The following is a 25,014-nucleotide window of genomic DNA, read 5'->3' as shown; positions in this document are numbered from 1 at the left end:
CCTCCGAGGGGAAAGGGAATTGGAAGCAAACTTGGTCCAGCTGGCCTTGAGGCCTCAACTTCTGCCGGACTCTGAGGCCCGGGGTCATGACTCTCACGCCGCGCAGGTGGAAGGCTTTACCTGTCCTGGGCTGGACTTGAGCCCCTGCCTGTCTTCAGCAACCAACAACCCCCCCACACCCCCACCCCGGACACCTGCGCTAGGCTCTGCCACCCGTTTGCGACATGGATAAGTACGGAGACCTGGGCCTGGAGGCCAGTAAATTCATTGAGGACCTGAACATGTACGAGGCCTCCAAGGATGGACTGTTCCGAGTGGACAAGGGGGCAGGCAACAACCCCGAGTTTGAGGAAACACGCCGGGTGTTTGCCACCAAAATGGCCAAAATCCACCTCCAGCAGCAGCAACAGCTCTTGCAGGAGGAGACCCTGGCCAGGGGGGGCCGAGGCCCGGTCAATGGTGGGGCCCCCCCGGGCCCACAGGCCCGCCGGGAAGCTGGCGTGGGCAGCAAGCTGACCATGGATGGTGCTGCCAAGCCCCCTCTCGCTGCCTCGACAGTGGGTCCTGGGACGGCCACCTCCATCGCCCCCGGGCAGCCCTTGTACCCACCCCAGGAGCAGAGGGCCAGGCCGTATGCCCGCAGTGCAAGCCATGGCAGCCAGGACTGTGGCTCCAAGGAGAGCCTGGCAAGCTGGGAGATGTCTGCCTTCCGCCAGCTGGGCCCTTGTGAGGATCCTTCCTGCCTCACCCACGGAGACTATTATGACAACCTCTCCTTGGCAAGTCCAAAGTGGGCTGATGAACCAGGAGTGTCCCCCAGCGTCAGGCCGGGTGCAGGGAGTGGGTGGCCTGGTACCGCAGGGACTGATGCGCCACTGCCCAGGCCCTCCCGGGACCATCCCCTGTACCAGCCTCAGCTCTCCCCAAGCTCTAGCAAGTCATTTGAGAGCAGCCAGGATGGTGGTGTTGGTGGGCGCGGTGATGAGAAGCCAGTTGGGCTTTGGACGACTGCCTCCTCCCAGCGGGTGAGCCCTGGCCTTTCTTCCCCAGGCCCGGAGAACGGGGCCCTCTTGGGGCGCACTCAGCCCAGGACCCCCTCTTTCTTAGCACCCTTGGCCCAGAGCTGCCCCAGCCAAGGAGCTCTTCCAAGAACAAACTCGGGGGTGGGGAGTGAGGTTTCAGGCACGATGTCCAAACCCATGGCGGACCCTCAAGCCTGGTTCCAAGACGGACCCAAATCGTACCTTTCTAGCCCTGCTTTATCATCCTTACCAACCAGCACGGACAGTTTGCAGGCGGGCACAGCCCCTGGCCTGGGTCCCAAGCCCGTCTGCACAGACCCTGGTGTTGGTCCCAAGCTCGGCCCCACCAGCCCCGTCCACCCAGCGATGTCCACCCCGCCTGAGTCCTCTTGTAAAGAAGGCCCCCCCGGCTGGTCGTCGGATGGCAGCCTGGGGCCTGGGCTCCTGGAGAGCCCCAGCCCCCCCAGGGTGAGGCTGCCCTGCCAGACCCTCATCCCAGGCCCTGAGCTTGGGCCCTCAGCCGCCGAATTGAAGTTAGAAGCCCTCACCCAACGTCTGGAGCGTGAAATGGATGCGCACCCGAAAGCCGATTACTTTGGTGAGTGAAAGATTGCTGGTGTTGCCCACCGTGGGTGACAAGGTCCCTGTTTGGGGGAGGTGCTCCCCATCGGGGATGCTGTAGCTCCCCTTGAGGGCCACGCCCTTTTTTTTTTTTTTTAAATGTGTGGTTTCATCTTTCGGCTGCTGCGTCTTCTGATTCAGAAACTTGAAAGCATCCCTGAGCAGAAAAGCGGATCTTGCAGCTGGGGATTACCCACGTGCATGGGGGAAGCGGGGCGGGACGGCTCGTGGCTATTCTCGAAAAAGGGAAATGCTGTGACTTGGGGTTTCAGGGGTTCTGGGTGTGCCCCAGAGCCTCTTGCAGGACTTGAATGGGAGCAGCTTCTGGGGTCCAGGTACCCCTGTGCGTTCCACCCCGCCGGTGGCTGGGCCAGGCTGGTCTGGCTATTTGAGGACCCGTGGTTGGGCAGGGGCGCGCTCTCTGGCCGTGTGTGTGTGTGTGTGTGTGTGTGTGTGTGTGTGTGTGCAGGTCCTGTGTGCAGTTAGTTGCAAGACTGACGTGGAAGGCTTTGCTCTCGAGCAATAGTGGTTCTCAAAGTGTAGTCTCGGGACCAGCAGCATCCCTTGGCCTGGGAACTGGTTAGAAAGCCGATGGTGTCGGGTCCCCTCCCCCAGACCTGTATCAGAAACTCGGGTGGGAGGGGGGAGGCGGCAGTCCGTGGTGGGGGCAGGCAGTGTTGCCTCTCGTGGAAATTTGAGACCTGTGGGCTAGGTGTCTCGGAACTGAACTCAGCCCCCACCCTCGGTTCCAGCCCGCAGCCAGGTGACACCCACAGCCCCGGCGCCCGGCGGGATGGAAGAGGCTTCCTTGCTGCTTTTACTCACAGTTTTGGGGTTTTGTTTTAGTCTCTTTTTCAGACCTCGAACTCTGGGTGACTGCTGGCTTCAGCTTTTTCTTTCGCTCTGCACGGGGTTTGGAGGCCGAGAGAAAGCAGCTCTCTTGTTCGGTGGAGTCACGGTGTCGTGGTCTCTTAGGAGAACTGAGAGGGCCTGTTTTTAGAAGAGTCTGAGGGTTTTTGTCCCCCCCTCCCCATTTTTGAGCTCGGGAGAATTGGGGTCACGATTTCCCCCTCTGAGGCCTGAGAGCCTCGGGAAGCTGTGTCCCGGGAGGGAGCCTGCTGGGCCCCCGGAGCAGGGCCTGGTCGGGGAAGGCCTTCCTGCCGTCAGGTCTCTGTGAATGACAGGCTCTGGCTTGAGGTGCTTGGAGGGACGGGGTCCTGGGCGCACGGTGGTCCGGATCCTCCTGAAGCCTCATGGGACAAAGGGCACTGGGAGTATGGGGTGCCTTCGTGGGTTTATCTTTCCGAGCACATAGCACCATCTTACTGCTCCCTCTTTCCCTTTGCAGATTCCCCTCCTGGGGAATAACATTTAGCTGGAAGTACTGTGACTTTAAACTGCAAACTGGTGCTTAATTTTTAATTCTGAGCTCATGAAATGACAAAACAGCAGTTTTATTTTGTCAGACAGGCAGGCTTACATCACTGGATCGGGGCAGAGGCGTTCTCTGACACCAGGCATTCTCGAGCACCTGCCTTGGGCTGTGCCCTGTTCAAGGCCTCGGTGTACCCAGTGAGCAGGACAGACAGTGCAGGGGAAGGAGACAGGAGATGGACCAAATAAATAATCAAGTTTTCCTCCGTGGCATCCACTATCTTCCTCACACGGGTTCCCTCCTCCCTTCCCAAGGAAAAAGGATACAAAGAAGCCACCTGTCACGGCCTGGGTTTCCCGGGAAGCTGACTCAGACTGTTGGGCGTTCGGGGGGCTTCCGAGGGGGAGCCCTTGGGAGGAGCGGGCAGAGGAGGGCTCCAGCCGCAGCGCGGGCCTGACAGGCCTGGGCCCACCCTGCAGGGAGCGCCGAGCTGGAGAAGCCCTTCAGAAACGTCCCGAGTTGGGGTGAGCTACCTGGACCTTTACGCTGCCCCCTAGATCGGTCATCAGGTGTGGGCCGCCCTGGGAAGGGCCTGACCTCGGGGGAGGCGGTCCTGTGCAGCCGAGGGGCTGATGGGCGAGGCCACCACCTCAAAGTGGCCACCACGGCCCCCCTTGGACGGTGACCTTTGGGCTCCATGATTCTGATCCTAGTGACTGTCTGTGTAGGGACTGTGACGCTGTAGGCTTTGGGGACGTGCTCTGCGTTACCCTTCGCAATCACACACCAGTAGTCTCTGTTCCCGGTGGAGAAACTGAGGCCCATGACTTGCTCAAGACCACACAGGCTAAGTGGTGACACATACCAGGTGGGCTCTGACCGCTCTCATGGGGGGGGACCTGGTGGCCTGTGGCTCTCTTTGTCCCTCCAGATTCACCAGATTCACTCTGCACCCAGCTGCTGTGGGGGCGTCGGTGGGTGCTGAGCCTGGAGGACCGGTGCCTTCCCTCCGGGCTGTGGGTCTGGGGATCCGTCACTGCTAAGGCCACCGGGAGAGCACCACGCTCCGCCCTGGAGTAGAGGAGGCTCTGCCGGACTCGGTCAGGCACCAGGGGGCGGAGAGGCCAGAAGAGGTTGGTGGCGCGGATCTCCCTCACCCCGCGAATGGAAGGACGGGCTCCTCCCCACCCTGGCCTGAGAGAGAAGAGGCTGGCTCTGTCCTTAGTTTTCCTGTTTCTCGTGGACCTTCCTCATGCAGCGGCTGACCCGCCTTTGCCTGGGAGCCTGTAAACAGGTGTGACTACTCCCGGAATGGCCCCACCCCCGCCAGGGGCCAGGGAGCCGGTCACACTTGATTTCACTGGACCAGCGGCGCACGAGGTTAAGTACACCGTCCAGACGCGGACCGTGTGAATGTCCTGTCTGCTCCTTCCCAGCACACAGTCTCGCAAAGCTGGAGCAGCCCACGGATTGTCTTAGTGCCCATTGACGCACTCCCTATCCCACTCTGAGCAGCAGACGCTTGAAATGTGGGGCCTGCGTCTAGTCCGAATGAAAAATGGAGGGTGTTTCCAGAGCACTTTTCCTGGCAAAAGGAAATAACATGGGACAATCACATATTGGGTAGCCACCCCCCCCAGAATTCCAGGACAGAGGCCTACGTGTACCCCAAAGACCCCCATAATCCCCTCAAATATCAGGCATTTCAGTAAAGCCAAACCAGGTGCTGAAGTAGAAGAGAAGGTGCTGGAAGCTCGTTCACCATCTGGCTCTGCGTAGCTGGCAGGACTGAGCGTGGTTCCCTGGGAGCTTATACCCAGATTCCTTTCGGAGACCCTGGGCCACAGTGTGGACCTAACTGAAGCCCGGCTTTCGTTGCCATGGAAGTAAATTTCAGACTCTCCGGGGAACTCTTGTAAATGCCACTTGAGGCTCCGGTTCTGCCTGTCTAGCCCCGCAGGGCGCGCCCCAGGATGGACACCCAGTCCTTTCGAAATCGGGTAGCCTGTGCGCGTTGTTTTCCGTAGACCAGGTAATCTCCTTCTCCAAATCAGGAAGGCATATCGTGTTTAGCTTTCTATTGATGGATAGTGTAGCATTTCGTAGGCTCTCGAAGGGAACACACCCATGTAACCAGATGGAGGCACAGAACGTGACTGGCAGTGACCACGCGCTTCCCTTGCCGTGGCCTCCAAGCCACGGGCGGGCCTTCCCCACCGCGCTGAGTTCAGGAACTCCAACACACCAGCCTCACTGCGGGGCCCTGAGCTCCTGGAATTCCTCCCTCCTGCACAGGGTCCTTGTCCTCGCCCTTCCCCAGCCAGCGTCCTTCTGGCCGGCACAGAGGTGCCTGCCCCTGCGACCCCACACCGGGAAGGGGGGGTCTCGAGCTGGAGCCCTGACGTCGGGTTCCCACGGCGCTGGCCAGGTCCCGTCCCGCCGTCTCTCTGCCGTCCTCCCTCCTTGGGACGGTGTGTTTCTGCTCTATTCCTCTGTGACCAGGAAAGAATGTCTTGTTTTTTTCCATTAATAATCCACAGCATGAAGCTATGAAGCTGACCTTCTGATGTGGCAGTTCTTGCCAGAGGTTTCAAAACAAAGTTGTATTTCTTTACATCTTGTTTTAAAAAAAGATTTATGTATTTATTTTAGAGAGAGCAAGAGAGAGAAAGAGCAAGAGAGGGAACATGAGTGGGAGGGACAGAGGGAGAGGGAGAGAGAATCTCAAGCCGACTCTGCACTGAGTGCGGAGCCCTACGTGGGGCTCGATCCCACATCCCTGAGATCGTGACCTAAGCTGAAACCAAGAGTTGGATGCTTAACCGACTGAGTCACCCCAGGCGGCCCTTCTTTACATCTTTTGACTTCCGACTCCCACACAGGATGTGGAACTGTGGAAGAAAAGGCCTGATTCGGGGAGTGGGGAAACCGGGTATTCTGAGCCTGGTCCTTCTAGTAGGCCTAGGCGTGACAGTGGGCAACCCGCCCTTCCTCCGTGCGGAGCCACGCTGACCTCTGAGGGCTCGTCCTGACCCAGAGCACTGTGTCTGTGGCTCTGGGTCCCATCGGATGCCTTGGCTTTCAGCTGACTGAGTAACCCGGGGACGGGGTGGCATCACTGTCAGCAGCGGTGGGAGCCTGGAAAGGTGGGGGCTGGACGGCCCAGCCTCCCCTCCCCCTCCCAGACCCCTGCGGAAGCGAAGCACGATGCTGTATTTTAGTTACGGTTACGCTGTCTGTTGCAAATGGTCATCATTTTTACATTAGGTATCTGGAAAATACATACAATTGAACCAAGAGCCATGACTCACTGACGTGCCTGCCACCCTTTGAATAATCCGTGTGAAGATTTTGTGCAGAAAGTTTCCAGTGCAGAGCCGCGGCCGGAGCCCGCTATGACTCAGGATGTGTCAGGCGTTGCTGTTTTTGGCGCTCTGGCCCCATGTAGAAGCATTTACTCAGCCCGAGGTCACTCACTGGGCTCTGCAGGGTGTGTCTGAGGAAAGTGGGCTTAGGAAAGGAGAGATCTCTAGGAAAGCATCAGACACAAGGAGCCCCTGGTGTTAATGCTGGTCACCCACCCCGGGGGCCTTTCCAAGGCTCTCCTTTTTTTTTTTTTTTTTTTAAATATTTTATTTATTTTTTTGACAGAGATAGAGACCGCCAGCGAGAGAGGGAACACAAGCAGGGGGAGTGGGAGAGGAAGAAGCAGGCTCCCAGCGGAGGAGCCTGATGTGGGGCTCGATCCCATAACGCTGGGATCACGCCCTGAGCCGAGGGCAGATGCTTAACCGCTGTGCCACCCAGGCGCCCCATCCGAGGCTCTCCTTCTAATAAAACGTGGGGTCCTCAGTTCAGGGGACAGCGAGTAGCACTGGCTGTGGGGTGTGCCGACCTTGTTTTCCCTGGCGAGCCCCAGGCTTCCTCGGTGGACTCCTGCGATGGCCTTGGTGGTGCTGGGTCAGTGGACGCTGGACAGTGGCCTCAGGGCCTGGCTCCATCAGGGGCCCCCGTAGCAGGTGCTCAGAGGATGTTTATGGGAGGAACGGAGGGGCTTCAGTTGGGGGTGTGAACGGGGGAGGGATTTGTTGGCTGGGGTTATGGGCTGAGACAGTGATGCTAAGATGTGTCGCTCTGTGCTAGCCGCTTTTCTAATCATTGCACAGGCACTGGCTTGTTCCGTCCTTCCAATCAGCCTGTGTCGCTAGCCCCGTTCTATAGGCAGGCCAACTGAGGTACACAGAGGTTAAGTAACCTGCTGAATACATTTATCGAGGAGGCTGGCTGAGCCCGAGATCTTGACCACGCTGCCGCGCTGCCTGTCAGCTCCTGGGAGCACAATGGCTTTCTGACAAAGGAACTTTCCAGGGCAATGTGGCCCTGCGTTGGTCAGGGCTGAGGTCTGCCCCTTCTGTGGTGGAGCAGTGAGGGAGGCAGGGCACAGAGGGGCTCCCGAGCTGGCCGGAGGAGCCCGATCCCGCTCGGCACTCAGGTTCCTTTCCAGGCCAGGAGCCCGTGCCCCGCACCAGCCCCTCCCCGCAGGCCCGAGATGGAACCACGAGGTTCTGAAGGACACCCAGAGGCCACGCGGGGACCTTGACTGCCCACAGCCTTTGGGGCCTCTAACTTCCTGTGTTTCTCTGAGGGGTGTGGGTGAGGACCAGCAGGCCGTGCTCTCAGAGAGCTTGGGAAACCCTCAAGTGTTGCGGGCAGGGGTAGGGGTGTGTCGGGCTGCCTCGGCCTGAGGATCCGCATCAACCCCAGGACTGTGCAGGGGTGCTTAGAACCGAGCATGGGATGAAACGACGCTTCGAGTCCATCTGGCGAAGTGAACAGAAACCTTACCCGACAACAAAACAGGCCTCCACAATTCCCAGGGCGCATCAATGGCAGGGTAGTCCTTGCCAGGAAATATTTATATCTGCTCCAGGTTTTGTTTTTCATTTGTCCCCTCCCAGGGAAACCAGCTGGACACGGAATGTCAGGGTCACGTTGGAAGGCTGGAGACTTTCTGCCTGAGTGTTTCAAAGGGAATACTTTAGGGTCCGTGGCCAGGCTATTTTTAAGTTTTGAGAGCCATGAGTTTAGACTTGGCCAAGTTCCTTCCTCATCTTTCTCGGTCTGTGACTCAACTCTGCGTGTCCCAGGAGAGCAAGGACTGGTTACTCCCGGTTACTGGAAGTCTGTTGGGAGCATATCAGGGACCTCTATCTTTTCTCCCCCACACGTGTACTTGCAGTATATAGAAAGTTCTGGAAGCCTGCTCTGATGCCGTGTGTCTCTGGAGAGGAGGGGCCTTGAGTTCAGTGTGTATCTGCCCTTCAGCTGATCCTGGGAAGCGCAGAGACCCAGGTAACTTGAGGACGAATGGACAGGGCACCCCCTTACAATGCAGGCCCTGAGTCTGGGGGTGAACACACATCACAGCAGGCTCTGGGCCGGACAGCACGGGACGGTCATTTCGGCGTGCTGACATAGTAGCACGCTTGCCTTTTGCTGACCGAAGCCCCTGTGACCGTCATAGCAGCCTCCCCGTTCTCCGGAGCCTCTCTTCCAGCAGGCGGAACCGAGCTGTGGCCGCATTTGCTCACATGATGGTCAGGGCTCGCCCAGGGCATCTGGGTGGAGCTTTTGCATCTGCTGAAATGTCGCCTGTCCTGTTCCTCTCTCCCCCACGGTGGTTTGCATTGCTTCCTGATGAGGCTGGGAGGTACTGAATTTAGAAAGATGGACTGGAGTGGGGGCAGCCCAGCTGGCAGCTGGCCGTGCTGGGCCCCCGGGGCGTTTGCTGACAGAGGTCCCACCACCCTAAACATGCTGACGGCAGGAGAGCAGGAGGCAGGCCTGCCGGGCCACCTGGGGGCTGTGCCAGCCTGGGCATCTTGCTTCGCTTTTTTGCCCTTGGATTCCTCACCTCGTGGCGACTGGATGTCCTGAGCTCGTTATAATTCTGTTACTTCCCCGGGGCCGCGAGCCCCCGGAGCCAGGGATGGGGTCAGGGCTGTTGGCAGAGACGCGGGTGCAAAGGGGAGAAGCCGGGATGGGGCAAGCATGCAAAACGAGTGTGTCCGTGGACACAGCCTGGGCGGCAGGCGAGTGGTTGGTGATGGCAGACGCCTCTTTGAGTTGGCCGGCCGGGTCCGTCCGTGGGATCACTGTCCCCAACCAGGGCGACTCTGAAATGCCCGTCTCCCACTAATAATGCTTGACACCCTCAGTCTCACTCTCGAAACCAAAACTGCGTTTTTGGGGAAAACAAAAGCCCTTAAGCTATATAAAAAGTGGCACTTAAATGAGGAAAATGAGGAAACAAAACCAAATACTGAGTTCAGTGGTAAGTTTCAAAATACAAAACGCAGGGCCTGGTCTGCAGAGAAAGGTGAAATGTCCCAGTTACAGGGCCCCTGTTTGCTCAGCGATGGTGGGCTGAGAAGCTGTGGATGCCACAGACGTCGTTTCTCTGTCCCCCGTGCGCGGTGGCGGCTGTGACGCCCGGACAGCCCAGCGGAGCGGAGGGCTGAGCTGCTTGGGCCAGGACTTGGGTGACATGACTAGTGGCAGGTGGGCCAGACGGCTGAACCTCCAGCGTCTCTAACCGTGGAGACGTCCTGTTCCTTGGGGCAGACTTGAGGCTTGGCCCTATCATGACCAGAAGGGCATTTCAGTCCGACGGCACGTAACCTGGGTGGATCTCTGGATGGTTCCTGTCTTGCTTGGCCACGTGGAGCTCTGGAGTCCTGAAGCTGGGGTTGTGGGTGTGACTCCTGCGTGGGTCACCTGCCCCCACCTGCCCCTCACCCCCGCCCTACCCCAGACCCTTCCCCCACCTCTGTCCATCACCACATCCAGTTCCAAGTCCAGATCACATACTCCCTCGGCAGTCATTATGGAACACCTACTGTATACAGGAGATGGAATTAGGATTCCGGAGGCTTCCTTCCTCTGCTGGAATGTGGGCTCCACGAGAATGGGGTGTCTGTTCTGTTCACCACTGTATCCCAGGGCCCAGGGCAGTGCCCAGCACGCAGCACTCGTCGAATGAGTGAGTGAACTCCCTGGGCAGCGGAGGGACGGGGACGGTGCCCAACTCCCTCCCGAGTGCCGGGGCGTTGAGTGGGGATGTTACCATTGGGGTGGGCACACACTTTGGAGCCAGTCTACAACCCCCCTACATGCACATGCTAGAGGATGCTAGGCAGACGGGAGCACCAGGCTAGCCGGCATAACCTCACCCTGACCACGAGGGACTCGGATGAGCTCTCCCACCTGGGTGGAAGGGGCTTCAGGTAGCTTTCTGGAGGCTGGAGGGCCTGGAGGAGGTTGGGATGCCGGGGTTTGTCTGGGTGGAGGCTTTGCAGAGCTCGGGGGACCAAAGTCCTGGGGAGGTTTGGACAGAAGCAGGGAGACGTGCTGGCCGACATGCGTGTCCCTAGCCAAGAAGATGTTCATGTTATGCTAAAGTCAGAACCTGAGGAGCTGTGTGGGCTCTGGATGTGCCCTGGGCAGACGCCTCGACAGCCTTGTGCCTCAGTTTCCCCATCAGTGAAATGTGGACGTGGCCTTTGCGAAGGCTAAATTAGTTAGCCTAGATCTGTACTGGTCACTTTGGGGGCCACGAGCCACGGCCACGGCCAAGCGCTTGAACACGTGGCTGGTCCAAATGAGATGTGCTCCAAGTGTGAAACACAGTCTGCGGATTCGAAGACTTGGTGTGGGAAAAGAATGTAAAATAGCTCATTAATATTTTTACGTTGAATCTGTGTTTAACCAAGAATACTTTGATATATTGGGCTAAGTGAAATATATCTTTAAAATTAGTTTCACCCATTTTTTTAAAAGATTTTATGTATTTATTTGATAGAAAGAGAGCAGAAGCAGGGGGAGCAGCAGAGGCAGAGGGAGAAGCAGGCTCCATCCCAGGACCCTGGGATCATGACCTGAGCCGAAGGCAGACGCTCAACTGACTGAGCCACCCAGGCGCCCCAGTTTCACCCATTTTTACTTTGTAAGTGTGGCCGCTTGAAAATGTAAACTCGCAGGTGGCCTGCGTTGTTTTTCTGTCGGTCGGGGCCGTGCTTCCTGAAGCACTTAGAGTATGGCCTGTGCTGACTGCCTGCTGTACGGACACTTGGAATTATTGTTTGCCCCAAATATCAAAGCGTCTTTACCTTGTACTCTCTGAAAGCCACGCCCAGTGTGTTTGTCCAGAGCCACAAATGCATAAATAAAAAGATTATAATATGTCCAATTGCCACCCCCCCCCCAAACGAGTCCACTGTGGCCATAGCCCACTGCAAAGGGGGGCAAGACGGCTCTCACAGCCCTTGAAGTGGGTCTTTTCTGATGGAGGAAGAAGGTACTCTGGGGTCTGAGCAGGTGGTCGTTGTAGCTGAGCCAGTTTTCCGGGACCTTCGTAACACACACACTGAGTCTAGCGACGACAGACGGAGCATCCAGGGGACCGCCTGTCCCCTTGCTGTCCTTAGAGAAATGAAAGACAGTGTTTCCTGCAAGAGAGGAGGGAGAGGCCCCTTTGGGATCGGGCCCCGCTGGGCCCCGGCCGACAAGGGCCCACACCCTGCACCCCTGGCTGGGCTCTGGAGGCCTTGCCTGGGTGTGGGGAGAGTGGCTAAGTTGGGTGGCCTTCCAGGCAGCCTCCAAAGGCCTGATTGTCTGCAGCCTGTCCTGGCATGGCTGACGCCTTCCTCTCTGGCGGTGGGGCTTAGACAGAGGCCCTTTGGTGGCTGGCCTCGGAAGTCAGGTCACTTTTAGAGCCGTCATCCCTCCTCTGCCCATGGCCCCCGTGCCTGCGGTGGGTGTGTGGGTGTGGGGAGCGGCAGCCCTGCCCGAGTTTACAGCCAGAGAGCAAAGGAAGCGAGGGGGGCGGGCAGCAGGAAGAAAGGAACCGATGCTGGGTAAACCAGCAGGGCCTCAGCCCAGCTGTGCACTTTGTTTGTGGGGTTTCAATCTCTGCACTGGATATTCGGGGGCAGGCCCAGGGCCCTTCTGCTGTGTGGCCTTTTCTGACCCAGCCGTGGAAGTGGCTTAGTGTCACTTCTGCTGTTCTCCATTGGTCAAAGCAGTCACGAGCCCTCCCCCATTCAGGGGGAGGGGTGGTGGACTCCCCCCCCCCCGACCTCTGGATGGAAGGTGTGTCAAGGAATCTGTGGCCGTGTTTTTTAAAAGGTTGCATTTACATACCCCAAAGTGTGTCGTTGGATGGGTTTTAACAAATGCTCGCACCCATGTGACCTGTGCTCCTGTCAAGATCTAGAAGAGTTCCAACCCCAGGAAGTTCCCTCGTGCCCCTTCCAGTCAGTGTCCACCCCCAGGCAACCACTATTCTGATGTTTTCTTCGTTTATTAGTTTTACCTGTCCTAAAACATAATATACGCGGATTCATACGCATTCACAGGTAGCCGATCCTCATTATTCACGGATTCTGTATTTGCGAGTTTGCCTACTCGCCAAAATTTTTTTTGTAACCCCCAGATCCACTCGTGGCACTCTGGTGATCATCTGGGGACATGGGCAGAGGTGCGGCCCCACACACAATCCCAGCTGAGGGTGAGGGGGGCGAGGCTCTGCCTGCTTGTTTTGGCCCTCATCCTGTGAACGGGCGTCTTCGTGTGGTCTCTCTAGTGCCATGGTTTTTGCCTTCTTGTGCTCTTTGTTGGTGAGTTCTATGTTTGAAGTGCTCCCCAAGTGCAGTGCTCATGTGCTGCCTGGTATTCCTGAGCTCGAGGAGGCTGTGATGTGCCGTCTGGGGACATGCTGATCTAACCTGCATGAGATAAGCTTCCTTCAGGCGTGAGTCTTGGGGTGTGGGCCCAGAGTTCAACGTTAGTGAAATCACCAGTATGTATTACACAAGGTGTCTTTCAACAGAAGCACAGATAAAGCACGGTTATGTATCGATCAGCTGATGAAAATGTTGTGCCCAGAGGCTGGCGGGAACCTAACCCTGTATTTCCTCTGGCAGCAATGTTCACTATTCGCTAATTCCGTATTTGCGGTGACTTCGTGGAACTTGTACCGTGAATATCGAGAATCGATGGTCGTACTCCTTTGTCTGGCGTAGTTCATTCGGAGATTGTCCGTGACATTCATTTCTGTTGTTGTGTGTGTTACAGGTTTGTCCTTTTTTTATTGCCACGTAGTATTCCATTCCGTGAGTGTGTAGTTTGTTTTCCCATTTCCCTGTGGAGGAATGTGTGGGTTCTTTCACTCGGGGGCTGCATAGTAAGTCCGCTGTGGTGACTTGTGTGGAGATATGCTTTCCCCACTTCTCCCGGGTAAATACCCAGGAGTGGAATTGCTGGGTCATATGGTAGGAGTGTGTTTAGCATTTTGGCAGGTGCCAATAAGCTTTCCGAAGGGGCTGTGCCCTGTAACACCCCCAGGCCCTGTGAGAGAGCCCTCGCTTGGTTCTTGACCAGCTGTGTCACCGGTTTCTCTGGGCTCTGCTCCGCGGGTGACTTTCTAAACCAGCTCCTCTCTGCGCTGCTGTCACTTGGCTGACACCCTTCCAGTTTCTTCTGTAGAAATAGTGTCTTCACAGGCGATTTTCATCCCTTTTTTTGGTAGTCACTGTACTCTCACAAGGGTTTGATTTTTTCCCCCCACCGGCTTTCACGAGCACAAAACACTTCTGTGGTTTTTGCCATTTCTAAAAACTTCAGTGCAACTAACTGTGGGAAAGTCAGAAACGCTGAACGAACAAAAATAATGATAAAAGGGGCCCATCATTCCGACTAGGGATAGTCACTGTTAAGATAGGGTTTTGTTCTTGCACATAGATATTTCATTTTTTAAAAGATTATTATTTATTTATTTATTTGAGAGAGAGAGAGAGAACGAGCCGGGAGAGGGAAAGGGAGAAGCAGGCTCCCTGCCAAGCAGGGAGCCCAATGCGGGACTCGATCCCAGGACCCCAGAATCATGACCTGAGCCGAAGGCAGACGCTAAACCGACTGAGCCACCCAGGCGCCCTAGATCATTTTTAAGCATCTGAGTGAACGAATGTGAACTTTGTGGGAGAATCAAGTCTTTGGCGAGAACTGTACTGGTGGAGGGCCCCTCGGGATGGCACAGAACCGGAGCTCAGAAGCCAGCCAGTGCAGCCCTTTCCCCTTCGGTTGTTTGTTGGAAATGCTGCTTCCATCTGGTTTCTGGTCCTCGCCGGGAGGCTTCGTGTCATCCCACCAGCTTGATCAGAGCCTGATTTTAGGCGGTCCTTATAGAATCAGAACAGAGAGCTGGGGGCCCCAGGAAGCTGTCCTCCAGACCCTCCTGACAAACCCCTCTTCATTCCTCTGGGGAACCAGCGGTGGGAGGGTGGGCGGGAGCTCCCTCTCCGGGGCAGCCAGAGTGTAGGTCGCTCCTGGTGGTGAGCACGTCTGTCTTCTGTCTGGCCAGCAAGCAGGCTTCCTTCCGATCTGACCCAGTCAGTCGCCTGGTCAGTCCCGTGAAAACCAAACCAGGTCCTGTCACTCCTGGGCCCAGAAAGAACCTTCCATGCCCTTCTTCCCACTCCTTGCTCACAGGGAAATCATGTCTGTGTCTACACTGCAGAAGGCCGGCCTACTCCATAGGTTCAAAATGAGACAGTCTTCAAAAGCAGTGCTTTTGTCTTTTCTCAGAAAGAGGGATTCATAATTTGCCCTGTGTTAGCCTCTCGGGCAAGCAGCCCACTGATGGGAAAAGCCCCTGCTTTGTGACGGAACTCCCACCCGGTCACTTGGGGCACATTGACCGCATGTGAGGCTTAGGGCCGGTTATAGAGGGAGTGCTGTTCCAACACCATCTCATGCTTCTGGCAGCTTGCAGAAAGCCCATTATTCCTTCCTGGTTCGGAGATGGAGAAAGTAGGGCGCAGAGCGACGAAGTCCCTTGTCCAAGGCCGCTCACCGGGTTCGCCGCAGAACTGAGCAGAGCGTGCTTCCAGACTCTGTGTTTGTTCCAAGGGGGAGACTGCGGGTGGTGGTGACCCTCGGAGCTGGCTCGGAAAGGAAAGGGGAGGCTCTCCCCAGCCCAGAGTCTCCTGCTCCTGACTCCCTGGGGCGGTGGGCAGAAGAGAGGGAGTGCGGACTCTGTTTAGAAACCGGAGAACACAGACATCCCTCCTCCCCAAGCTGGAAGGTTCCATCAGCCTGGTCTTCTTTTCCTTCTCCGTCACGCCCTTTGTCCCCTCCTTCGTGAAAGCATGTTTAAAGCATCTCTAAAATCAGCCTTGTTCGAGTCTGAGAAAAGTTCAGGATTTTATTGTTTCCTTAAAAAAAAAAAAGGATTTTCTTTCTGGTTCCTTTCTGGTTCCACATGGTTAGTGGTGGCTGTGGCTTTGGGCTGTGGTCCGAGGTGGGGGCGTCTCGCTGCTCTGGAATCACTCAGGTCAGAGCCCCTCTGTGCCTCAACATCCCTTCTGAACACTGTGTGTCCTGAGCTCAGCCTGCTCTGTTGTCCACGGTTGGGGTGTGGGATGGGATCCCGGTCCAGATAAAAGGACATTAGTGGGACGCTTGGTAAAATTCGTAGAATTTGAATAAAGTCAGTAGATTAGTGTATATACGTATATCCATATATGTACGTACCCACACATCTATGTGTAAGACCAGTGTTAAGTTTCTGAATTTTGGTAATCGTACTGTAATCATATAAGACGTTAACATTTGGGAGATCTGGTTAAAGGGTAAATAGGAAGTCTCTGTACTACTTTTATAGCTTTTTTATATGTCTGAAATCACACAAGAAGACCCCGAATAGCGCATGAGCCTGGAGGCGGCTGGGTGCGTGTGGGGTCAGCAGCTCGCGCGTAGGGCGCTGCTGGTGCTGAGACCACGGGGTGCTCCGAGGACTTTGAACTTCTCCTGGAGGCCTCAGAGACCGAGAATTTCGGAGCCGGCGCACGATGTGGTGAATATACATTAAATTTTAAATATTCTTTAAATCTTAAAAAAAAACCCAAACAACCTACCACTCTTTCTGAATATGCAGGTAATGCCCCTTCGTCGTAGAATATTTGGAAAAATGCAGGAAAGTTTAAGAGATAAAATAAAAATCACCCATAAAGTCCTCCTTCTCAGCGTATCTTCATGTATAAATATATTTTTAAAAGAAGAATAGAGAAGTGTGTCACATACTTCGTAGCCGTCTGCTTTTCCTTTTTTCTTTCTTTTTTTTTTTTAAAGATTTTATTTCTTTATTTGACAGAGACAGCCAGCGAGAGAGGGAACACAAGCAGGGGGAGTGGGAGAGGAAGAAGCAGGCTCACAGCGGAAGAGCCTGACATGGGGCTCGATCCCAGAACTCTGGGATCACGCCCTGAGCCGAAGGCAGACGCTTAACGACTGCGCCACCCAGGCGCCCCTCCTTTTCCTTTTTTCATTTAACATTCTATTCGCAGCATTTTTCATGTCTTAAGAGAATTCTGTAGAACTGTGTTGTCCCATACATGGGACTATCTAAAATTAAATTTAAACGAATTACAATGAAGTGAAATGGCACATTCAGTTCCTTCTGCGTGCTGGTCACTCCGCCAATGCTCGGCAGCGGCTCGAGCTCTCATACTGGACGGCACAGGGCAGAACATTTCCATCCCTGCAGACAAGCTTCTATGGGACATTGCGGCTCGAGTGTATGATTTTTTTCTTTTTTTAAGATTTTATTTATTTATTTGACACAGAGAGACAGCCAGCAAGAGCGGGAACACAAGCAGGGGGAGTGGGAGAGGAAGAAGCAGGCTCCTAGCAGAGGAGCCTGATGTGGGGCTCGATCCCAGAACGCTGGGATCACGCCCTGAGCCGAAGGCAGTCGCTTAATGACTGAACCACCCAGGCGCCCCAGCATATGATTTTTTTGAAGCTGTATAGTATTTATTTAGCTTTCCCTCTGCGTGTGGGTGTCTATCTTGCTTTCTGTTTTGCGGACTTCAGTGTTTTAATATTTTCGTGAGCGTTCTTGTTTTTTATGCTAGCTCTGTTGAGATATAATTCACACACCATAGCCCACCCTTTCAAAGTATACAATTTGGCGGGTTTTGGTAGCGTCAGAGCTCTGCAGCCATAGCCATCCCCCGTGTCTGATTTTATTTCATTAATTTATTTATTTAAAGATTTTATTTATTTATTTGAGAGAGCAAGAGAGAGTACAGAGGCTGAGGGAGAAGCAGATTTGCTGCTGAGCAGGGAGCCCGATTGCGGGGCTCGATCCCAGGACCCTGAGGTCGGGGCCTGAGCCAAAGGCAGACGCTTCACCCACTGAGCCACCCGGGCGCCCCTGATTTTAGAACACCTTTATCACCCCCCAAGAGCGAGGGCTCCCCCATTGGCAGACGCTCCCTGCTCCCTTCCCCCAGTCCTAGGCAGCTGCTAATTTACTCAGCGCCTCAGTGCACACCCATTTTGGGCCGCATCTTTGATTTTTTTTTTTTGCTTAGGAAAAATCCCATTAAATGACTGGGTCAGATGGTGTGAAGGTTTTTTTAAAGGCTTTTGCTACATGATGGCACACTGCCATCCGGAAGGCTTGTCCACGTTTAGGCTTACACTCAGTGACGCTGTCATTGTTTCCTGTCTTTGCTGGTGGGCCAGTGACACGTGGCATCCCATGTTACATTTGGCTCCTGGCAAGGGGGAGCACTGTTTCCTGGGCTGATCAGATCTGGGAAAGGTGCCGGCAGTGGGGGGTGGAGGCCGGCAGTGGGGGAAGGGCGGAGGAGGGTGAGCCTAGAGGCGCAGGGCAGGGTGCCCCAGCAGCTGTCGGAGCTGGGCTGCGGGTACAGGGCCTGCTTGGGGGGCACCTTGAACTTTGCGTTCCTGTGGGGAGTGGAGGGCAGGGAAGGATTAAGGCCTGACAATGGGAGTGCCCTGGGGCCGGCTCGAACCCTGGGCGAGGCGAGGCGAGGCAAGCTCTAGCCTGCAGGGGTTAGGAAATTGTGATGGAAGCTTCCTTCCCCACCCGATGAAGCAAAGCCATTGTTGGTTTTGAGCGGCGTTCAGAGTGAAGAAAGCAGGCTGGCGCAAACACCCCGTAGTCCAGATTAGCCTTAAATACTTCCTTTGTGGCTTGGGGAGAGTTTCTCTGCCTTGACCCTGGAACTTCAGGTGCATGGGAGAGAGGGCAGAGGCAGGGAAGGCCCCGGGGTGCCAGGCAGGAGGACGTTGGTTGTGTTACCTACGTCCACGGTGCTCGACCTTGGCTGCCCCCCCCCCTTAGAACCATCTGAGGTGCACTGGCCGCGCCCCCAGACTGGAACCAGAGTCTCTGGACGTCGTGGTGGAGAATGGCCATCGGCATGGGGGTCAGGGGCCCAGCACCCACTGCCTCCGGGCGGGGGGGGGTTGTGAGCTTCCATGGGGCCAGGAGGAAGACTCTTGCCGTTCATTGGTCCAGTGCTGCCCCCAAACGCTGCTTGGCCCCTTTTCCAGAACCTGTTGACTCCCAGAGCCACCCAAGTCCACAGGCCGAGGAAAAGCCTTGTTCAGCTGTGTCCAGTATAACTGGGTCACGTGTGGCCCAGGGAGTCCTACCCCCTCCCTGCCAACCCCCAAGCCTGGACTGGATGCCTGGACCCCTGCCTCAGTCCCTCTCAGCACAGCAGGTGGGTCCTGGCTGTGCGATCCCGCATGATATGAGACATCGGGGCAGAGGACAGGGGATGGCCCAGTGTGGCCACTGTGGGCCCCCAGCGCCCCCCTCCCTCGCTGACAGAGGAGCAGGCCCAGGCAGGAGCGGGGGGCGCGGTGGGCGCGGTGGCAGGGCCCCACGGGCTAGCCTGAAGGAGCCTTATTTCAAACCTTATCGTACCAACGTAAGGTCCCCCTTGGTCGTCACCCAGGTTGGCAGTGCGTTCAGCTGAAGGAGGGCTGCAGGGTCCGCTGCCCAGCCGGCCGCGGGAAGGAGGGAAGGAGGCAGGAACCCTGTTGCCAAACCTCACGGTGAGGCTGCTTTCCTGGCCTCCCTGTTTGTCATTGGGAAGGGGCTGTGGCCCTCACCCAGAGTCATTTTTTGGCTTTGGGTGCACGGGAGACCGTGTAATCCCAATTTGGGGTAACTTATTTCACGTGGAACGCGCTGCCCAGCCTGGGTGGTGTCTGCATTCGGTCAGTTATGCTGTGTTATTGGTTCTCGAATGTTTTCCTTGAACTGCGGTGGGGGGGGTGAGAGCCGGCCCTGTCCCCACCCAGGCCAGAGTGCTTTCCCTTTCGTCTGTGCTATGGATTTCAGGTTCCACTGATTTTTTTTTTTTTTTTGAGAAGAATTTCTCCCGCTTTAAGCGCTTTGCGAACCACTGTTGTGCACGGAGGGGGGCTGAGCTGTCTGTCACCGGGGCCCTTAACATGGAGCCAAGGCAGTGCCATGGTGAGAGCAGTAGTCATCACATGTCGCCTTCCGGGATAGTAACACTTTTGTTCACTTCCGGGGGATTGAAAAGCTCCTTTGGTAAGGCCCGCCTTACTGCTTTAGGCTTCTTCAGGACATGACCATGCATCACGGTTAGTGGTGTTCCTCCTTGGTACCCAGTCTTTCTTCTTAGCACTGGAAGACTGTATGGAAAGCTCTGGACCAGTGCCCAAGGCCGTGTCTGCCCCCCCCCCCCAGGCCTCCCAGATGACAGCAGGTCAACCTGGGGGGAGTCCTATCAAGGGTTAAGGTAGGGACTCTGTCTTCCTGGACGTTCTGCCTGGAAGCCGCCCCAGGAGGCGTGAGCCACAGGGGTCCTCGACTGTCTTGGAGCCCCTCCCAGCAGGAAACCTGGCCCCTCCTGCAAACGCTGTGGCCCTTGTGAATCCGGCCTGCTGCCTTAGGTGCCCGACGGCCGTCTGTCTGTCTGTGTTCTCCTGTCCTCCCTCTCCAGCACCACACACACCTCTTGCTTCAGAACTGCTCTTCCTGTCGCCTCCCGTGTCCCAGGGGGCCCCTTGGGAGTTTCCCTGTTTCCAGCCCAGCTGGCTCCTTGCTGTCACATTCTTAATCCCCACTGTGCACATGCCTCCGGCTTTCTTACCTTTTCCTGAACCCGTGTCGCCCTCCCCTCCCCCGAGTCTGCCTTTTGGGTGCATCCAGGGCTGGCCGGTACCTCCTCGGCGTTTCTTCTGTCTGCGGGGCCACCGGCGCAGCAAGCCCCCTCTCCGCCTGCAGCAAGCTGATTTTTTTGTTAGATAAGAGGAGACCTAACCGGGTAGCCCTACCTGGGCCACAAGCCACGAAAGACAGGTGGACAAAGCACTTGCATAATCCTTGGTGGCTCTCGGCCCCCTGTCGTACATCATTTAAAACAGGAAACTGTCCCTAGTCCTTGCCCTTTCCTGTGGGAATATTATGATTTTTAAAAGAATCCCAGGTGGCCACTTTGGAAGGCAGTGGGACAGTTTTGTTGTTTGTTGTTGTTTTTGTTTTGTTTTGTTTTGTTTACAAAACTGGACACACTCCTACCATACATCCCAGCAGTGTTGCTGCACGGCGTTTATCCAGATGAACTGAGGACACGTCTACACCGACGTCTGCTACGTGGATATTTATAGCAGCTTTATGCATAATTGCCCAAGCTTGAAAGCACCCAAGATGTCCTTCCGGAGGTGAATGGATAGATAAACAGTGGTCCGTCCAGACCGTGGAAGAGTATTCAGCGGGGCTACAAAGAAATGCGCGATCAAGCCCTGAAAAGTCATGGAGGAACCTTAAATGCATGTTACCAAGCAAGAGATGCCGATTCCGCTTCCATGACCTTCTGGAAAAGGCCAAACTATGGGGACAGGAAGATTAGCGGTTGCCAGGGGTGGGGGAGGGCGGGGTGAACAGGGGGAGCAGAGAGGATTTTTAGGGCAGTGAAACTGTTCTGTGTGACACTGTACTGATGGAGACGTGTCATCATACATTTGTCCGGACCCAGTGGATGGCCAACAGCTCATGTAAATTACGGGCTCTGGGTGATGCTGACGTGTCACTGTAGGTGGAGCAGTTGGAACAAATGCAGCCCTCTGGTGGGGGATGCTGATAGTGGGGGGAGGCAGTGCATGGGGGGGCAGGAATATACGGGAAATCTCTGTACTTTCTGCTCAATTTTAATGCGACCCTAAAACGGTTCTAACAAATAATTTCTGTGAACAAAAGTGCCAGAAAGAAATCAACCAAAATGATAAATGTCATGTTAAAAAAAAAAATCTCCACCCGATCTATTGATTATTAATGATCTTTCAAACACCCAATCCCGGTCCCCGAGCTCCTGCAGGAATCCCAGGAAGCAGAGGCCCTGGGCACAGGCACACTTGCCGCCGGGGTCTCTTCACTCCCAGGACCCCAGGCCGCATCTCTGGTCAGGGAGGGGTGGGTTTAGTCTCCACCGTAGAGCTGTAGCCAAGAAAGAAAGGGCTCTGCTCCCCTCAGTGAGCTTTATTTGTGGATTTGCGGGTGCCCCAAAATGTGAAAACATGAAGTTTTTAGCCCTTGGACCTTTTCTTTTCTCTTTACTCTCTTAGTCCCTCTTGTAAATGCAGTGTGTTGGGGGGGGGGCGCCTGGGTGGCTCAGAGGGTTAAGGGTCTGCCTTTGGCTCAGGTCATGATCCCAGAGTCCTGGGATCGAGCCCCACGTTGGGTTTCCTCCTCAGCAGGGAGTCTGCTTCTCCCTCTCCCACTCCCCCTGCTTGTTCTCTCTCTCCCTCTCGCTCTCTCTCTGTCAAATAAATAAATAAAATCTTCAGAAAAATAAATAAATGCAGCATGTAGACTGGAGAGGACCTGGTGTCCCATCAGCCCGACGTTGGGCATTCTGTTTAATCTTTGAACGTCTGTTTCTTTGCCTGTAAAATAATAATAATGATGTTCTTTGGGACTGTTATTAAAGGAAGAAGCACATATAAATTGTGTCCCATATTCTAAAGATAGAGTCACAGGCCTGGATTAACCTCCCTCCTGAGACAACCAGAAAAACCACCAATAAACAAAAACCAGACCAAGTGTACGAACCAAAGGTTTTCAAGACACTGGACAGCAGGCAACAAAAGATGGTGATTCTTGAGAGACATGAAGCAAATGAGGTGAGCCCTGTGGTTCGCTGCTGCGTGCTGCCTTGAGAGAGCGTCCAGGCTGTGACACAGGGAGGGAGAAGTTGAGGCAGAGCCCGGGGGACTCTGTGTGTTCAGACGCAGCTGACGGTCTGGGAGATGAACGAGCCGGAGTTAATAGGACTAGGAAAATCTTTACAAAGCATGTATCTGATAAAGGACTTGTATCCCTGTTAGAAAAGTAATTCTCGGGGCGCCTGGGTGGCGCAGTCGGCTGAGCATTGATTCTTGATTTCAGCTCAGGTCGTGATCTCGGGGTCATGGGATCGAACCCCGCGTCGGGCTTTGCGCTCAGTGTGGGGTCTGCTTGAGATGCTCTCTCTTCCTCTCCCTCTGCCCCTCCCCCCTTTAAAATAAATAATCTTAAAAAAAATAAGAGTAATTCTCATAGCTCAGCAAAAAGAAGAAAACGGGCAAAAGATTGGAACAGACCTTTCACTAGAGAAGATACAGACGGTAAATCGACACATGCTTGCTCGGACACAGCATCGTTCGTCACTAGAAAAAAGAAAATGAAAATCACAAGGAGATACCACTGTGGACCCAATAGCATGGATAATATTAAACAGACTGCCATTCCAAGTGTTGGCAAGGATGTGGAGACATGAGAGGTCTGAGAAACTGCTGGTGGGCTGTACGATGTTAGAAGTGCTCTGGAAAACAGTCTGGCAAATTCTTAAAAAGTTAAACGTACGCTGGTTTTAAGACCCAGCCATTCAACCCCTAGGCCTTTCCCCAAGAAGAAAGGAAGCACATTTCTGTGCACACACTTGTCCATAAGCAGCTGTATTGTTCATGGCCCCACACTGGAAACATCTCGGACACGCATCCGGCCCCAGATAACCGAGTTGTGATAATACCCCTACGCGGGACGCTACTCGGCCGTGAAAAGGAATGAACGCTTTGTATGTGGAACAACATGGAAGTCCTGAAAATAATTGTGCTGAGACAAAGAAGCAAGACAAAAGAGAGTACATGTGTATGTGGCCTCCGGAAAATACAGACTCATCTGCGATCCCAGAAAGCAGATCAGTGGTTGCCGGGGGGGATGGGAGGAGATGGGCGTGCAAAAGGCATGCAGGGGTGGGGGATCTTTGGGGGTGGTGGGTGTGTTCAGTGTCCTGATTGTGGCAATGACTTCACAGGTGCCTACAGCCATTGGAGCTTATCACATCGTACACTTTCAATATGTGACGTGCACGTATGTAACTTTCAGCTCCTTAAAGCTATTTCTGAGAGATCACGCTGGCTACGGCTTGGAGGTTGGATTCCAGGGTCTGGCTGCAGTGGGAAGAAACGCATAGCCTTCTCTTCTAAACGTGTAATTCCTTCTTTCCCTTACGTTCTTCCTGGTTTACGAGCTCAGATGATTAGGGTGACATGTGATGACGTCTTCTTTTCCCCTGCTGGACATTTCTCTAAAATCCTATAGCTAAGGGGCCACGTGAAACAGAGGGCTCGAGTAGCCTTTTCTCCTTGCCGAGTCCTGCCTCGCGAGGACTCAGGTCCGTCTCTTCTCTGTACTGGCTCCTGCTCACACTCCCAGCGCGCCGACACCCGACGTGGGGGCTTTCCCACACGCACTGCCTCTCTGACCCCAGCGGGCTGTTCCCAGAGCCCATTCAGTTCTGCCAGTCTGCACCTGCAGGTGGCCCAGCCCCCGCAGACCTTGCAAGGGCCCTCCCGTCCGCTGCCATCACGAGTGCAGGTGCTCAGCTGCACTTCTGACCGACCGCCTATAAGTCAGAGTCCCCACGGTGCCCTCCTCGGGCTCGATCATTCGCAAGGACCACTCACGGAACTCAGGGACGCACGTCTATCAGTTTATTTTATACTAAACCACGTGCTAAAGCTGGATGAAGGGCTGCGTAGGGCGAGGTCTGGGAGGGTCCCGAGTGCAGGAGCTTCTGGCCTTTGGAGTCGCGGGGACGCCACCCTCCTGGCACGTGGGTGCGTGTGCCAGCCCAGGAGCTCCCTGAACCCCGTGTTGGGGGACTTTTATGGCAGCTTCCTGTAGGCATGATGGATCGTTAACTTCTTTTCCAGCCATTCTGTCCTCTCTGAAGGATGGGGGTGGGGAGAAAGTTCCAAACTTCGAATCATGGCTTGGTCTTCCTAGTGACCAGCCCCCATCTGGGACGCTCCTGTCACCAGGAAATTCCAAGGGTTTAGGAGCCCTGTGTCAGGAACTGGGGTCAAAGACCAAATATTAGAAGGAACTGGGGACAGAGACCCATGTCTATGTTTCCTACTATTTCATAAGCCCTGGGCACTCCGTGAGCTCACAGTGCAGGACCGCAGGTGAGATCGGTCAGCTCTCCTCTCGGTGGTGGCAGATTCTGGTTTCCCATGTCCTTGGGTGACCGTTCCCTGAGGGCAGTCGCCTTGCTCACCATCCCACGGCCAGCATCTAGACGGAGCCTGGTTCTGAGTGAGGGACCGAGAAGCGTCTGTAGGGTGGGTGTCCCTCCAGGAGGATAGGGGGGGCTGAGTGAGGGTCTGTGTGGGGGAGGCCCCGCGGTTGGGGTCCCAGGTGGGTATAGGGCAGAATGGGAGGTGGGCCGGGGCGGTCAGTGGGAGCTCTGGGGCAGGGCTGGGCTTGGGTCCGAATCCCCAAGCAGGGGGTGTGTTGAACGTGAGGAAGGCCCCCCTCTGAGTGTGGCAGGAACCGCCACGGCTGCCAACCCGACAGGGATAACGGGACCTTTGAGTTAGAACCTGGGCTCGAATTCCATCTCTCAGACCTACCAGCCGTGTGCCCTTCGGTGAATTACAGCGCCTTTCTAGAACTCGGGCCTGAGACAGGGGTGGCAGCAGCTCCTTCGCTGGATGGAAACTCCCAGTGCGGGGCCGGGTAGGGACATCATGCCCCAGAATATGAAATGTCCTTTTTCCCCTTTTTTCCTGCCAGAGGAAGCCTAGACCTGTTTCCTG

The 25,014-nt window shown here is 55.3% G+C and overlaps 1 protein-coding gene across 1 annotated transcript in view; it reads left to right on the top strand.

Annotated features, from left to right (window-relative positions):
* Window positions 1-224: 224 nt before the first annotated feature.
* LIMD1 (LIM domain containing 1) overlaps window positions 225-25,014 on the top strand; it is a 66,009-nt gene continuing 41,219 nt past the window's right edge. The window contains exon 1 of the mRNA XM_045778549.2: window positions 225-1,620. Coding sequence (XP_045634505.2) covers window positions 225-1,620 — 1,396 coding nt within the window. The remainder of the gene's footprint in view (window positions 1,621-25,014) is intronic.

Source organism: Ursus americanus, chromosome 14, assembly GCF_024610735.1.
Source record: "Ursus americanus isolate L20-20 chromosome 14, mUrsAme1.1.p, whole genome shotgun sequence".
Taxonomy (NCBI): Eukaryota; Metazoa; Chordata; class Mammalia; order Carnivora; family Ursidae; genus Ursus; species Ursus americanus.
Note: the sequence above shows the minus strand (reverse complement) of the source record. Positions and strands in the feature narration are given on the sequence as shown.